This window comes from Nomascus leucogenys, chromosome 18 (genome assembly GCF_006542625.1).
Source record: "Nomascus leucogenys isolate Asia chromosome 18, Asia_NLE_v1, whole genome shotgun sequence".
NCBI lineage: Eukaryota > Metazoa > Chordata > Mammalia > Primates > Hylobatidae > Nomascus > Nomascus leucogenys.
In genome coordinates, this window is record NC_044398.1 from 49,112,407 (window position 1) to 49,125,065 (window position 12,659).

Genomic DNA, 12,659 nt, shown 5'->3' on the forward strand with positions numbered 1-12,659 from the left:
GTAACATTCATGTTTCCTCCTTCATAGTATCCTCTCATTGCTTTCTTTTTAAATACGATCCTGCCTGAAGTTCACTGAGATATTTTTACAAAATAAATAACCTACCATGCTATATGCCTATGTAAAATGTTCAATACAATGTTTTTTAAGATGTTCACATATTTGTGTAGCTCTGACCACAGTCAATTTTAGATTCTACTTGAGTATATACTAATCAAATTCCAGTGAAGTAAAGAAATATTACTCCCATACAGCATTAGTCCTGTTCAACATTTTTGCACTACTATTATGTGTATTACTACTATATATATTAAAGACATTGTTATAATTGTTGTTACAATTATTTATATAATACTGTGCCTTTTAATTAAGCTAAGAAAGAAGAGCAAGTACATATTTTTAGTGTTTACTATACTAACCTTCTTGTTTATATATTTTTTTGCATTTGTTCCTGTGGATTTGAGTTACTATCCAGTGTTATTTTATTTTTTAAATTTTAAAAAAAAATTTATTTTTTTATTTCAATAGGTTTTTGGGGAACAGGTCGTGTTTGGTTTCATGAATAAGTTCTTTAGTGGTGATTTGTGAGATTTTGGGGCACCCATCAACCTGAGCAGTGTACACTGTACCCAATGCATAGTCTTTTGTCCCTTGCCACCCCCTACTCTTTCCCCAAGTCCTCAAAGTCCAACATACCATTCTTATGCCGTTGCATCCTCATAGCTTAGCTCCCACATGAGTGAGAACATACAATGTTTGGTTTTCCATTCCTGAGTTACTTCAGTTATAATAATAGGCTCCAATTCCATTCAGGTTGCTGCAAATGCCATTATTTCCTTCCTTTTTATGGCTGAGTAGTATTCCACGGTATATACACACCACATTTTCTTTATCCATTCGTTGATTGATGGGCATTTGGGCTGATTCCATATTTTTGCAGTGGCAAATTGTACTGCTATAAACATATGTGTGCAATTATCTTTTTGTATAATGATTTCCTTTCCTCTGGGTAGATACCTAGAAGTGGGATTGCTGGATCAAAGGGTAGATCTACTTTTAGTTCTTTAAGGACTCTGAACACTGTTTTCCACAGTGGTTGTACTAGTTTACATTCCCACCAACAGTGTAAAAATGTTTCCTTTTCACTGCATCCATGCAAACATCTGTTATTTTTTTATTTTTTGATGATGGCCATTCTTGCAGGAATGAGGTGGTATCACATTATGGTTTTTATTTGCATATCCCTGATAATGAGTGATGTTGAGCATTTTTCCATATGCTTGTTGGCCATTTGTATAGCTTCTTTTGAGAATTGTCTATTCATGTCCTTAGCCCACTTTTTGATGGGATTTTTTTTTTCTTGCTGATTTGAGTTCTTTGTAGATTCTGGATATTAGTCCTTTGTCGGATATATAGATTGTGAAGATTTTCTACCACTCTGAGGGTTGTCTGTTAACTCTGCCGATAATTTCTTTTGCTGTGCAGAAGCTTTTTAATTTAATTAAGTCCCATCTATTTATCTTTGTTTTTGTCGCATTTGCTTTTGGGTTCTTGGTCATGAAGTCTTTGCTTAAGCTAATGTCTAGAAGGATTTTTCCAATGTTATCTTCTAGAAGCTTATGATTTCAAGTCTTAGATTTATCTTTGATCCATCTTGAGTTGATTTTTATATAAGGTGAGAGATGAGGATCCAGTTTCATTCTTCTACATGTGGCTTGACAATTATCCCAGCACCATTTGTTGAATATGGTGTCCTTTCCCCACTTCAAGTTTTTGTTTGTTTTGTCGAAGATCTATTGGCTGTAAGTATTTGGCTTTATTTCTGGGTTCTCTATTCTGTTCCATTGGTCTACGTGTGTATTTTTATACCAGTACCATGCTGTTTTGGTGACTATGGCCTTATAGTTTGAAGTCGGGTAATGTGATCCCTTCAGATTTATTCTTTTTGCTTAGTCTTGCTTTGGCTATGTGGGCTTTTTTTTGGTTCCATATGAATTTTAGGATTGTTTTTTCTAGTTCTGTGAAGAATGATGTTGGCATTTTGATGGGAATTGCATTGAATTTGTAGATTGCTTTTGGCAATATGATCATTTGTTTGTGTCGTCTAGGATTTCTTTCAGCAGTGTTTTGTAGTTTTCCTTGTAGAGGTCTTTCACGTCCTTGGTTAAGTATATTCCTACCTTTTTTTGTTTTTTGTTTGTTTGTTTGTTTTGGCAGCTATTGTGAAAGGAGTGGAGTTCTTGATTTGATTCTCAGCTTGGTCACTGTTGGTGTACAGCAGCACTACTGATTTGTGTATATTAAGTTTGTACCCTGAAACTTTGCTGAATTCATTTATGAGTTCTAGGAGCTTTTTGGATGAGTCTTTAGTGCTTTCTAGGTATATGATCATATCATCAGCAAAGAGTGACAGTTTGATTTCCTCTTTACCAATTTGGATGCCCTTTATTTCTTTTCCTTGTCTGATTGCTCTGGCTACGACTTTCAGTACTATGTTGAATAGAAGTGGTGAGAGTAGGCATCCTTGTCTTGTTCCAGTTTTCAGGGGGAATGCCTAAGTATACATACAGTGATTGATAAAGTCTACTGTAGTGTACAGTAATGTCCTAGACCTTTGCATTCACTCACTACTCACTCACTGACACACCCAGAGCAACATTCAGTCTTGCAAGCTCTATTCATGGTAAGTGCTCTATACAGGTGTACCACTTTTTATCTTTTATCTGGTATTTTTACTGTATCTTTTACTGTAACTTATCTATGATGTTTGCATGATGATGAAGTCACCCAGCGATGCATTTGTCAGGACACATTTCCATCATTAGGCAACACATGACTGTAGTTGTTCTCTTGCCACTTCAAGGTTTTCACTTTGTCTCTCAACGTTTTTACTATGTTGGATCTGGCTGTGAATTCTATTGTGTTTATATAATTGGATTTAATTGAGCTCAGATTGGTGGACTAGTATTTTACATCAAATATTTTTCAAAATTTCAGCCATAATTTCTTTAAATTATTTTGTTCTTTCTCTCCTAGTAATCCTATTATTTTAAATTTACAGATTATTTCTTCTGTTAAAACTACTCGTGAGCCCCTCTAGTGAATTTTTCTTCAGTTATTGTACTATCAACGCTAGAATTTCCTTTTTACATGCACTAAAACATCACATTGTGTCCCATAAATATGTTCAATCATAAATCAAAATACTTTTAATCTTTTTGTTAATATTCCCTATTTGGTGAGACATTCTCATCATATCTTCCTTTCATGCTTAAGCATAGATTTTATGAATTTTTAAAAATATTTATAGGAATTGTTTTGTAGTCTCTCCCTGCTATACCAAACATTTGGCATCCTCATAAAACGTTTCTGTTGCTTTCTTCCTATGTATGGGACACATCTTCCTGTTTTTTTTTCTTTTTTACATGTCTATCATATTTTGCTAAAATTGGGCTTTTTAGATAGCAAATCTACATACAGATTTCTTGTTTACCATTTGGAATCTTGTTGTGTACACGTTTCTTTATTTAGCTATTTGGGTGGACTATTTTCTATTTTACTGAAGTCTTCTCCTGCAATATGAAGCTTCTAATGTTATTCCTCTGTGGGCACAGATGTATATACACATGTATTAGGGTTCTCTAGAGGGAAAGAACTAATACGATATATATATATATATATCCTTACATATATATATAATAACTAATAGGATATATATATTTATTAAGTATTAACTCACATGATCACAAGGTCCCACAATAGGTCAGCTCCTGCAAGCTGAGGAGCAAGGAGAGCCAGTCAAGTCCCAAAACTGAAGAACCAGGAGTCCAGTGTTTGAGGGCAGGAAGCATCCAGCACAGGAGAAAGATGTAGGCTGGCAGGCTAGGCCAGTCTAGTCTTTTCACGTTTTTCTGCCTGCTTTATATTCTAGCCACACTGGCAGCTGATTAGATTGTGCCCACCCAGATTAAGGGTGGGTCTGCCTTTCCAGTCCACTGACTCAAATGTTAATCCCCTTTGGCAACACCCTCACAGAGACACCCATAATCAATATGGTGCATCCTTCAATCCAATCAAGTTAACACTCAGTATTAAACATCATAAGTCCACTCCTTGTCAATTTGAACCCATACACATCTCCTGAGATCATACATAATCTTCAAATAAAGGCAATAATAAAGTCATGATTATGCCTAACATAATACAACTATCCTTCATACAACCAGAAACGCACAAATCCCCAACCCAAATACTGTTACCTAAAGTTAACAATACTTAAATGCTGATATGAAGTCAATAAATCTTATGTCACATGATAAAGGAAAAAGGAAATAAAATGAAGATATGTTCTTAGTACAAGTGTATACATGCTCAAATGTGTTTTTTAACAAAAGGAGGAGGAAATACTCATGACAATTACAGTCCGCATTTCTGCAGCTGGTCACGTTGTTGTAGCTGGCATTGGTGACTGCCTTCTTCTACTTACGCATTCTGTATTCCCTTTGCCTTCAGCAAGCACCTCAGCAGGCTATGAATTTTTTTCCCAGTGGAGTGACCCAAACCTTCATTCCTGAAGGGTCTGTGCTATTTGTAGTCCTGCCTGGATTGGGCTGTTATAGTTTCCCATTGACCTTAATCACAGGGCATGGTGATACTAAGAGATGCCCTAATGAATCTCCTGTATTCCATGCATACTCTTCCTGATCTCCACTGTGGAGTAGTAGACTGAATTCATCTTGATAGTCCGGGTCAATCACCCAAGCCAACACCGTAGCCCCCTTCTTAGCCTGTTGATTTAAAGGTAGGAGTAGCCCAAAGTGTCCATGTGGCACTCTTAATTTCCAGTTTAATTGAATTGTTGTTGTGTCTCCTGGTGGCAGCATTCCTCCCTCTGGAACTAAGACCTCTAGGTGAGTAGAAAGTAATATCACAGGAATAAGAAGCAAAAGTTGTGCTAGTGGATCACTAGGGGTGATGGTGAGTGGTGCCACTTCCCACTTCCACCCCATGATTCCTGGACCTGTGAATCCTGGCTATGGGAGAAACAGTAACACATATTGGATGCTGATTCAGAGAATACATGGCCTTCTGGAGAATTTTGTCCCAGCCCTGCAAAGTATTGTCACCTAGTTGGCATTGTAATTGTGACTTCGAAAGGCCCTTCCAGCTGCTTCAGGATGATGGGGAACATGGTAAGACCAGTGAATTCCAAGAGCATGAGTCCACTGCTCTTTTCTTCTTATTCTTCTTCTTCTTCCTTCTTCTTCTTCTTCTTCTTCTTCTTCTTCTTCTTCTTCTTCTTCTTCTTCTTCTTCTTCTTCTTCTTCTTCTTCTTCCTTCTTCCTTCTTCCTCCTCCTCTTCTTCTTCTTCTTCTTCTTCTTCTTCCTCCTCCTCTTCTTCTTCTTCTTCTTCTTTCTTCTCCTTCTCCTTCTCCTTCTTCTTCTCTTCTTTTTTCTTCTTTCTTCTTCTTCTTGTTTTTTTTTTTTTTTTTTTTTTTAACAATTTAAACAAGTTTATTCTGACCCAATATGAATAACCATGGCCCAGGGAACAGTCTCAAGAGTTCTTGAGAAAGTATGCACAAAGTAATTGAATTACAGTTTGGTTTTACACATTTTAGGGAGACAGGAGTTATAAGCAAAGACATAAATCAATACATGGAAGGTATACTTTGGTTCAGCTAAAAAAAGGCAGGGCATCTTAAAGGGGCATAGACTTCCAGGTTGGAGGCAGATTCAAAGATTTTCTGATTTTGGCAATTGGTTGAAAGAGTTAAGCTTTGTCTAAAGACTTGAAGTCAGTGGAAAGAAATGCTTTAGTCAAGATAAGGGGAATTGTGGATGCCAAGGTCTTTGTTACGTAGATGAAGCCTCACAGGTAGCAGCCTTTAGAGAGAATAGCTGATAAATGTCTCTTTTCAGGACTTAAAAGATGGCAGGCACTTAGTTAATCTATCCTATATCTTGGAAATGCCTGGAAAGGGATTTCGTGGCTGCACTAATGGAGATTCTCTATAGATAGAAATTTCTTCCACAAAAAATATGGCTTTGCAGGGCCATTTTAAAACATGATATTTATTTATTTATTTATTTATTTTTATTATACTTTAAGTTCCAAGGTACATGTGCACAATGTTCAGGTTTGTTACATAGGTTTACATGTGCCATGTTGGTTTGCTGCACCCATTAACTCATCATTTACCTTAGGTATTTCTCCCAACGCTATACCTCCCCCAGCCCCCCACCCCCTGACAGGCCCTGGTGTGTGATGTTCCCCACCCTGTGTCCATGTGTTCTCATTGCTCAACTCCCATCTATGAGTGAGAACATGCTACTGCCGCACTTCTTTAGCCATAAAGTGAGTGCCTTGGTCAGAGGCAATGCCATGATGGTGTATAAGGCATTCTGTGAGTCCACGGATGGTAGTCTTGGCAGAAGCATTGCATGTAAAATAGGCAAACCCATATCCGGAGTAAGTGTCTATTCCAGTGAGGACAAACCTCTGCCCTTCCCATGATGGAAAAGGTCCCATATAATCAACCTGCCACTTGCCACCTGCCACCAGGTACCGAAGAATGATGCCATATAGAGGGCTCACTGTTAGTCTCTGCTGCTGGCAAATTGGGCACTCAGCAGTGGCCGTAGCCAGATCAGCCTTGGTGAGTGGAAGTCCACATTGCTGAGTCCATGTATAACCTCCATCCCTGCCACCATGGCCACTTTGCTCATGGGCCCATTGGGCAATGACAGGCATGGCTGGGGAAAAGAGGCTGAGTGGTGTCCACAGAATGGGTCATCCTATCCACTTGATTATTAAAATCCTCCTCTGCTGAGGTCACCCATTGGTGAGCACTCACATGGGATACAAATATCTTCACAGTTTTTGACCATTCAGAGAGGTCCATCCACATACCTCTTCCCCAAATGTCTTTGTCACCAATTTTTCAATCATGCTTCTTTCAAGTCCCTGACCATCCAGACAAACTATTGGCTCCAACCCACAAATCAAATATATAATCACACATCTGGCCATTTCTCCTTCCATGCAGAGTGCACAACCAGGTGCACTGCTCGAAGTTATGTCCACTGAGAAGATTTCCCTTCACTGCTGTGTTTCAGGGATGTCCTAGAAATGGGCTGTAGTGCTGCAGCTGTCCACTTTCGAGTGGTGCCTGCATAACATGCAGAACCATCTGGGAACCAGGACTTATTCTTCTCTTCCTCTGTCCACTGATCATAGGGAACTCCCCATGAGGCCATTGGTGCAGGCTTGGGGAGAGAAGGCAGGGTGGCAGGAGTGGGGACCGTGGGCATTTGAGCCACTTCCTCATGTAACTTACTTGTGCCTTCAGGACCTGCTCAAGCCTGATCATGTACATACAACTTCTATTTGATGATGGAATGCTGCTGTGCATGCCCCACTCTATGGCTAGATGGGTCAGAAAGCACCCAGTTCATGATAGGCAGTTTAGGTCACATGGTGACTTGATGACCCATACTCAAATGTTCAGTTTCTACCAAAGCCCAGTAACAGGACAAGAGCTGTCTCTCAAAAGGAGGGCATCTTTTCCCGTGCTGGATGCTTCCTGCCCTCGCATATTGGACTCCAAGTTCTTCAGAAACTCAGTTTTTTTGGAGTATAGTGCACTTCCATGTGGGTTACACTTTGAACCTCACTTCTAGGGGACTGCTGGGACTTTAGTCTAGTTATAGGTCTAGAAGCAAACAGGGATGTTGGAGGTGGTTCCTGAGGAGAATAAACATTATCTTGCCTGGCAACTGCCTCAGGGGAGGCCATCACTGTTGCCTCAGGCAGCACAGAGGTTATCTCCTCAGACAAAGATGCAAAAGCTTGTGGCAGCATGGATTGGGGAGGGGATGTTGTCACTACTGGGGATGGGGAAGCTGTTTCTTCTGGTAAAAAAGATTCATCAAAGTTTACAAATTCAGTGTCCCCAGCTTCATCAGGTCATCCCACACGTCCCCATTCCAAGTTGCAGGGTCCCATTCTTTCTCAATCATTGCCCTCACTTTAACAGTAGACACCTGGTGAGGCTGTGCATGCACCTTTCATTGCAGGTCAGCCACTTGCATGATAAGAGCTTGTGTCTGTTTTTCCACAATATCAGCTCTTTATCAGTGTTCTCCACACTATTAGAAGTAGAGTCATTAACATTTTTGTGTTTAATCATATTAAGCAGCCAACTCCAGAAACCCCAAAACCAACAAAAGAACTCCATCCTTAATATTCTGTTTCTCTAGAACCACTCCTGGTACCAAAATCTGTATTAGTTAGGGTTCTCTAGAGGGAAAGAAGTAATAGAAGATATAGATATAGATATATAGATAGATATAGATGATATAGATGGGAGTTTATTAGATAACTCACACGAGGGCAGGAAGCATCCAGCACAGGAGAAAGATGTAGGCTGGGAGGCTAGGCCAGTCTAGTCTTTTCACATTTTTCTGCCTGCTTTATATTCTAGCCACGCTGGCAGCTGATTAGATGGTGCCCACCCAGATTAAGGATGTGTCTGCCTTTCCCAGCCCCCTGACTCAAATGTTAATCTCCTTTGGCAACACTCTCACAGACACACCAGGATCAATACTTGGAATCCTTCAATTCAATCAAATTGACAGCATTAACCATCATAACACACAATCACTTTTGGATGAGAGTTGTTTTAACAGGGCTGTCTTTGTCTGTCTCTTTCCCTTAAGTCTCTGTTAAGCTCTCTGCCTCTATGGGTATCATACCAAAAATTAAGGAGAAGTGTGTCACTGTTTCACCACTAAAAGTGCAGTAGTATAATTTTTGAACTATATAATAGAACTAAAGCAGCTGAAACATTGTCAATTTGCCTGATAACATAACAATATAAGAGGAAATGGGTAACCAATGAAATAATTATCAGTTATATTCATCTTATTATCATGTTCATAAGCTAGCAATTCTGCTTTTGCAAATACAAAGCAACTTTTCTAATTAGCCATAAATAGCAAATTGAACAGCATTTGAAATACATCTGCAAGCATATTCTAAGGTCACTATAGCATTAGACTTTTATGGATAACTTTTTAAATAAATGGGCCCTAAAGCTAATTTTCTATTGAGAATAAATACTAGAGTTCAACTAATTATAGGAGGAAATTCATGAAGACTTTTTCTCATGTGAAAATTACATATAGGTACTGTTGTCATTAGAGATACAGACTTAAACTCCAGAGAAGATAGTAAACCATAAGTAGATTTAAAAAATTCTTATTCTTACCTGGGTAACTCTTTCTCTTTAACTGTGTCTTAATTGCATCATTTATTGTACCTCTCTCAGTTGCACTACGCAATCGTTCATCAGTCTCTATAAAAGTAAACATTTCAAAACACTTTTCTGACGTAAATATTAACGTGTGTGTGTGCATGTGTCTAATACTATTGTAATTAATATTCTTCATTAGAGTAGAAGAATTATAATAAAGTGTCCAGACTGCAGCAACATAGGAACTTAAATTGAAAGGGCAATTAACAATCATATAAGCCTCATTATATTGAGGCTTAGTTGTATTTAGTGATTTGACCAAGACCATATAGCAAGTAATAACAAAATTGAGGCACAGACTTATGCTACCTTATTTCTTAACTATTTTTTCCATATAATGCCATCTCATATGCAAATTTAAATCACACTAGATAGTTTGTGGTAATAACATAACTTTCAAGTATATATTAAGAACATATTCATGTTGTAGGGGTATATCTGGTGAGACGGAACATAAATTTTTTTTCATAGTTGACCTGTCTGCACACAATGGTCATCACAACTCACAAAATATAATAAAACAGAAGTTCCTTGACTCATCCAGAAATATTTTAATAGTCTATTTTAGGTGGTGTAACTATAATTCAAATAGGCATCAGTGATAAAAAAGAATAACAAATAACGCATGTAATGTGAAAAAGTCTCTTCTCGGCCGGGCGCAGTGGCTCACGCTTGTAATCCCAGCACTTTGGGAGGCCAAGGTGGGCGGATCACGAGGTCAGGAGATGGAGACCACGGTGAAACCCCGTCTCTACTAAAAAAAATACAAAAAAAAACTTAGCCGGGCGTGGTGGCGGGCGCCTGTAGTCCCAGCTACTCGGAGAGGCTGAGGCAGGAGAATGGCGTGAACCCGGGAGGCGGAGCTTGCAGTGAGCCGAGACTGCGCCACTGCACTCCAGCCTGGGCGATAGATCGAGACTCCATCTCAAAAAAAAAAAAAAAAAAAAAAGTCTCTTCTCTTTGGTTCTCTTAGCAGGTAGACTTTGTAGCTTGGAAGAAGAAAACGGGAATATTTGTAGTGGTACCAGCATTAGGATTGTATTCCTTTTCATTTGAGTTTTATGTGATTTATACATTTTGTTGGATTTAGAAACTAGTATCTAGATATAATGATGGAAAAACTAAAAAATCTACTAAAAAGAATTTCATATTGAAAAACGGATATTAGAATTGGTAAACCTGGTTTATTAAATCTAAAGTTTTTTGTGTCAAAGTTGGTTCTAGCAGAGCATGTAATGGTAGTTGGACACCTGTAATGATCCTGAACGACAGAGCGGAAGTCTTGCTTTGGAAAATTGGCTGAGCCCATTAGTAATGTTAAAATTTGCACTATTATCATGGCAGCCCAAATATACCACCAATATAATTCAAATAGAGGCAGAAACCAGGTTACACATCATTGTAAAAATGCATTATATTGGCCAGGTGCAGTGGCTCATGCCTGTAATCCCAGCACTTTGGGAGACTGAGGTGGGCAGATCTCAAGGTCACGAGTTTGAGACCAGCCTGGCCAACATAGTGAAACCTTGTCTCTACTAAAAATACAAAAATTAGCAGGGTGTAGTGGCGTGCGCCTTAGTCCCAGCTACTTAGGAGGCTAAGGCAGGATAATTGCTTGAACCTGGGAGGCGGAGGTTGTGGTGAGCCGAGATTACATCACTGTACTCCAGCCTGGGCAACAGAGTGAGACACTATCTCAAAAAAAAAAAAAAGCATCATATTGGACAAAACAAGTTTTCAATAATTCAATAACAACATTTTGTAAAAGTAATAGCTATATGCAACAGAAAACTGAGGAACATTAACAGATGTATTTCATCTCTTTTGTCTTTCTCCTACAGATATAAGTAAGAAAGGCTGATTCATCTGAATTAAGAAATCAGAGGATTTTTAGATAAGCAGAGAGTCAATGAGGAGAGTACTTTAGAGTTAAACACTAGGAATACAAAGTTATGTGCTGGAGAAATGTATCAACTAGTAAAAGTCACAATTTTCCTCCCTTACATTATTATCCTCTTGCTTTAAATTTTACAAAATCTTATCCTGCTTAGAGTTCCTGAGCTTTTAAAAATGTGTATATTTTTAAACCATACTATTTTTCCATTTAAAGTGTCCAATTCAATGCTTATTACAGAAATGTGTAATCATTACCTCAGCCAACTTTATAATCTTTTTCACATTTACACTAATTACATTCTACTGAGATACAGAAACATTACTCCTTTATATATAGCTTTATTCTCTTTCCCCAGTTTTTGTGCTATTGTTATACATATTATACCTGTAAACATTAAGGACAATGTAATAATTATTGTTATAATTATTTCTTTGTATAACTTTATGCCTTTTAAATAAACTGAGAAAAGAAAGAAGATCAAGTACATGTTTATAGTATTTGTTATATGAACACACTTATTTACATTTTTTGACTCTTTTTATTGTTGCTCTGTACTTATCATCCAGTATTATTTTCTTACAGTGTTAAATCACTTCTCCCTCCCATCACCTTTGTGATGCTATTGTGAATACATTACATATTGATATGTTTTATGCCCAATGATACAATTATATAAATCTTTTTATACAGTTGTCTTTTAGATAAATTAAGAAAAGAAAGGAGATGGAATATATATTTGTATGTACTGTCTTTTGCAATTGTAACATTTAACTCAAACCTTTTTTAGGGGGATTCAAAGTACTGTCAGAGGTCAATTTTAGCCTAAAGAAATTTCTTCAGAATTTTTTGGAAAACAGTTCTGCTAGAAATGAAATCTCTCAATTTTTATTTAGTAATTTCATATTTCACCTTTTCGGAAAAGTAGTTTTTCTAGCAATAAAATTATTGGTTGGTAGATTGTTTTTTTCTTTCAGAACTTTTATTTTTTTTTGTTTTTTTTTTTTGTTTTTCTTTAATTATACTTTTTTAGGGTACATGTGCACAACGTGCAGGTTTGTTACATATGTATACATGTGCCATGTTGGTGTGCTGCACCCATTAACTCATCATTTAGCATTAGGTATATCTCCTAATGCTATACCTCCCCCTGCCCCCCACCCCACAACAGGCCCGAGTGTGTGATGTTCCCCTTCCTGTGTCAATGTATTCACGTTGTTCAATTCCCACCTATGAGTGAGAACATGCGGTGCTTGGTTTTCTTCCTTGCGATACTGTGCTGAGAATGATGGTTTCCAGCTTCATCCATGTCCCTACAAAGGACATGAACTCATCCTTTTTTATGGCTGCATAGTATTTCACGGTGTATATGTGCCACATTTTCTTAATCCAGTCTATCGTTGTTGGACATTTGGGTTGGTTCCAAGTCTTTGCTATTGTGAATAGTG

General features: G+C 37.9%; 1 protein-coding gene across 1 annotated transcript in view; it reads right to left on the reverse strand.

Annotated features, from left to right (window-relative positions):
• LOC100596705 (coiled-coil domain-containing protein 7) overlaps positions 1 to 12,659 on the reverse strand; it is a 204,774-nt gene that overhangs the window by 40,482 nt on the left and 151,633 nt on the right. The window contains exon 9 of the mRNA XM_030798646.1: positions 9,273 to 9,359. Coding sequence (XP_030654506.1) covers positions 9,273 to 9,359 — 87 coding nt within the window. The remainder of the gene's footprint in view (positions 1 to 9,272; positions 9,360 to 12,659) is intronic.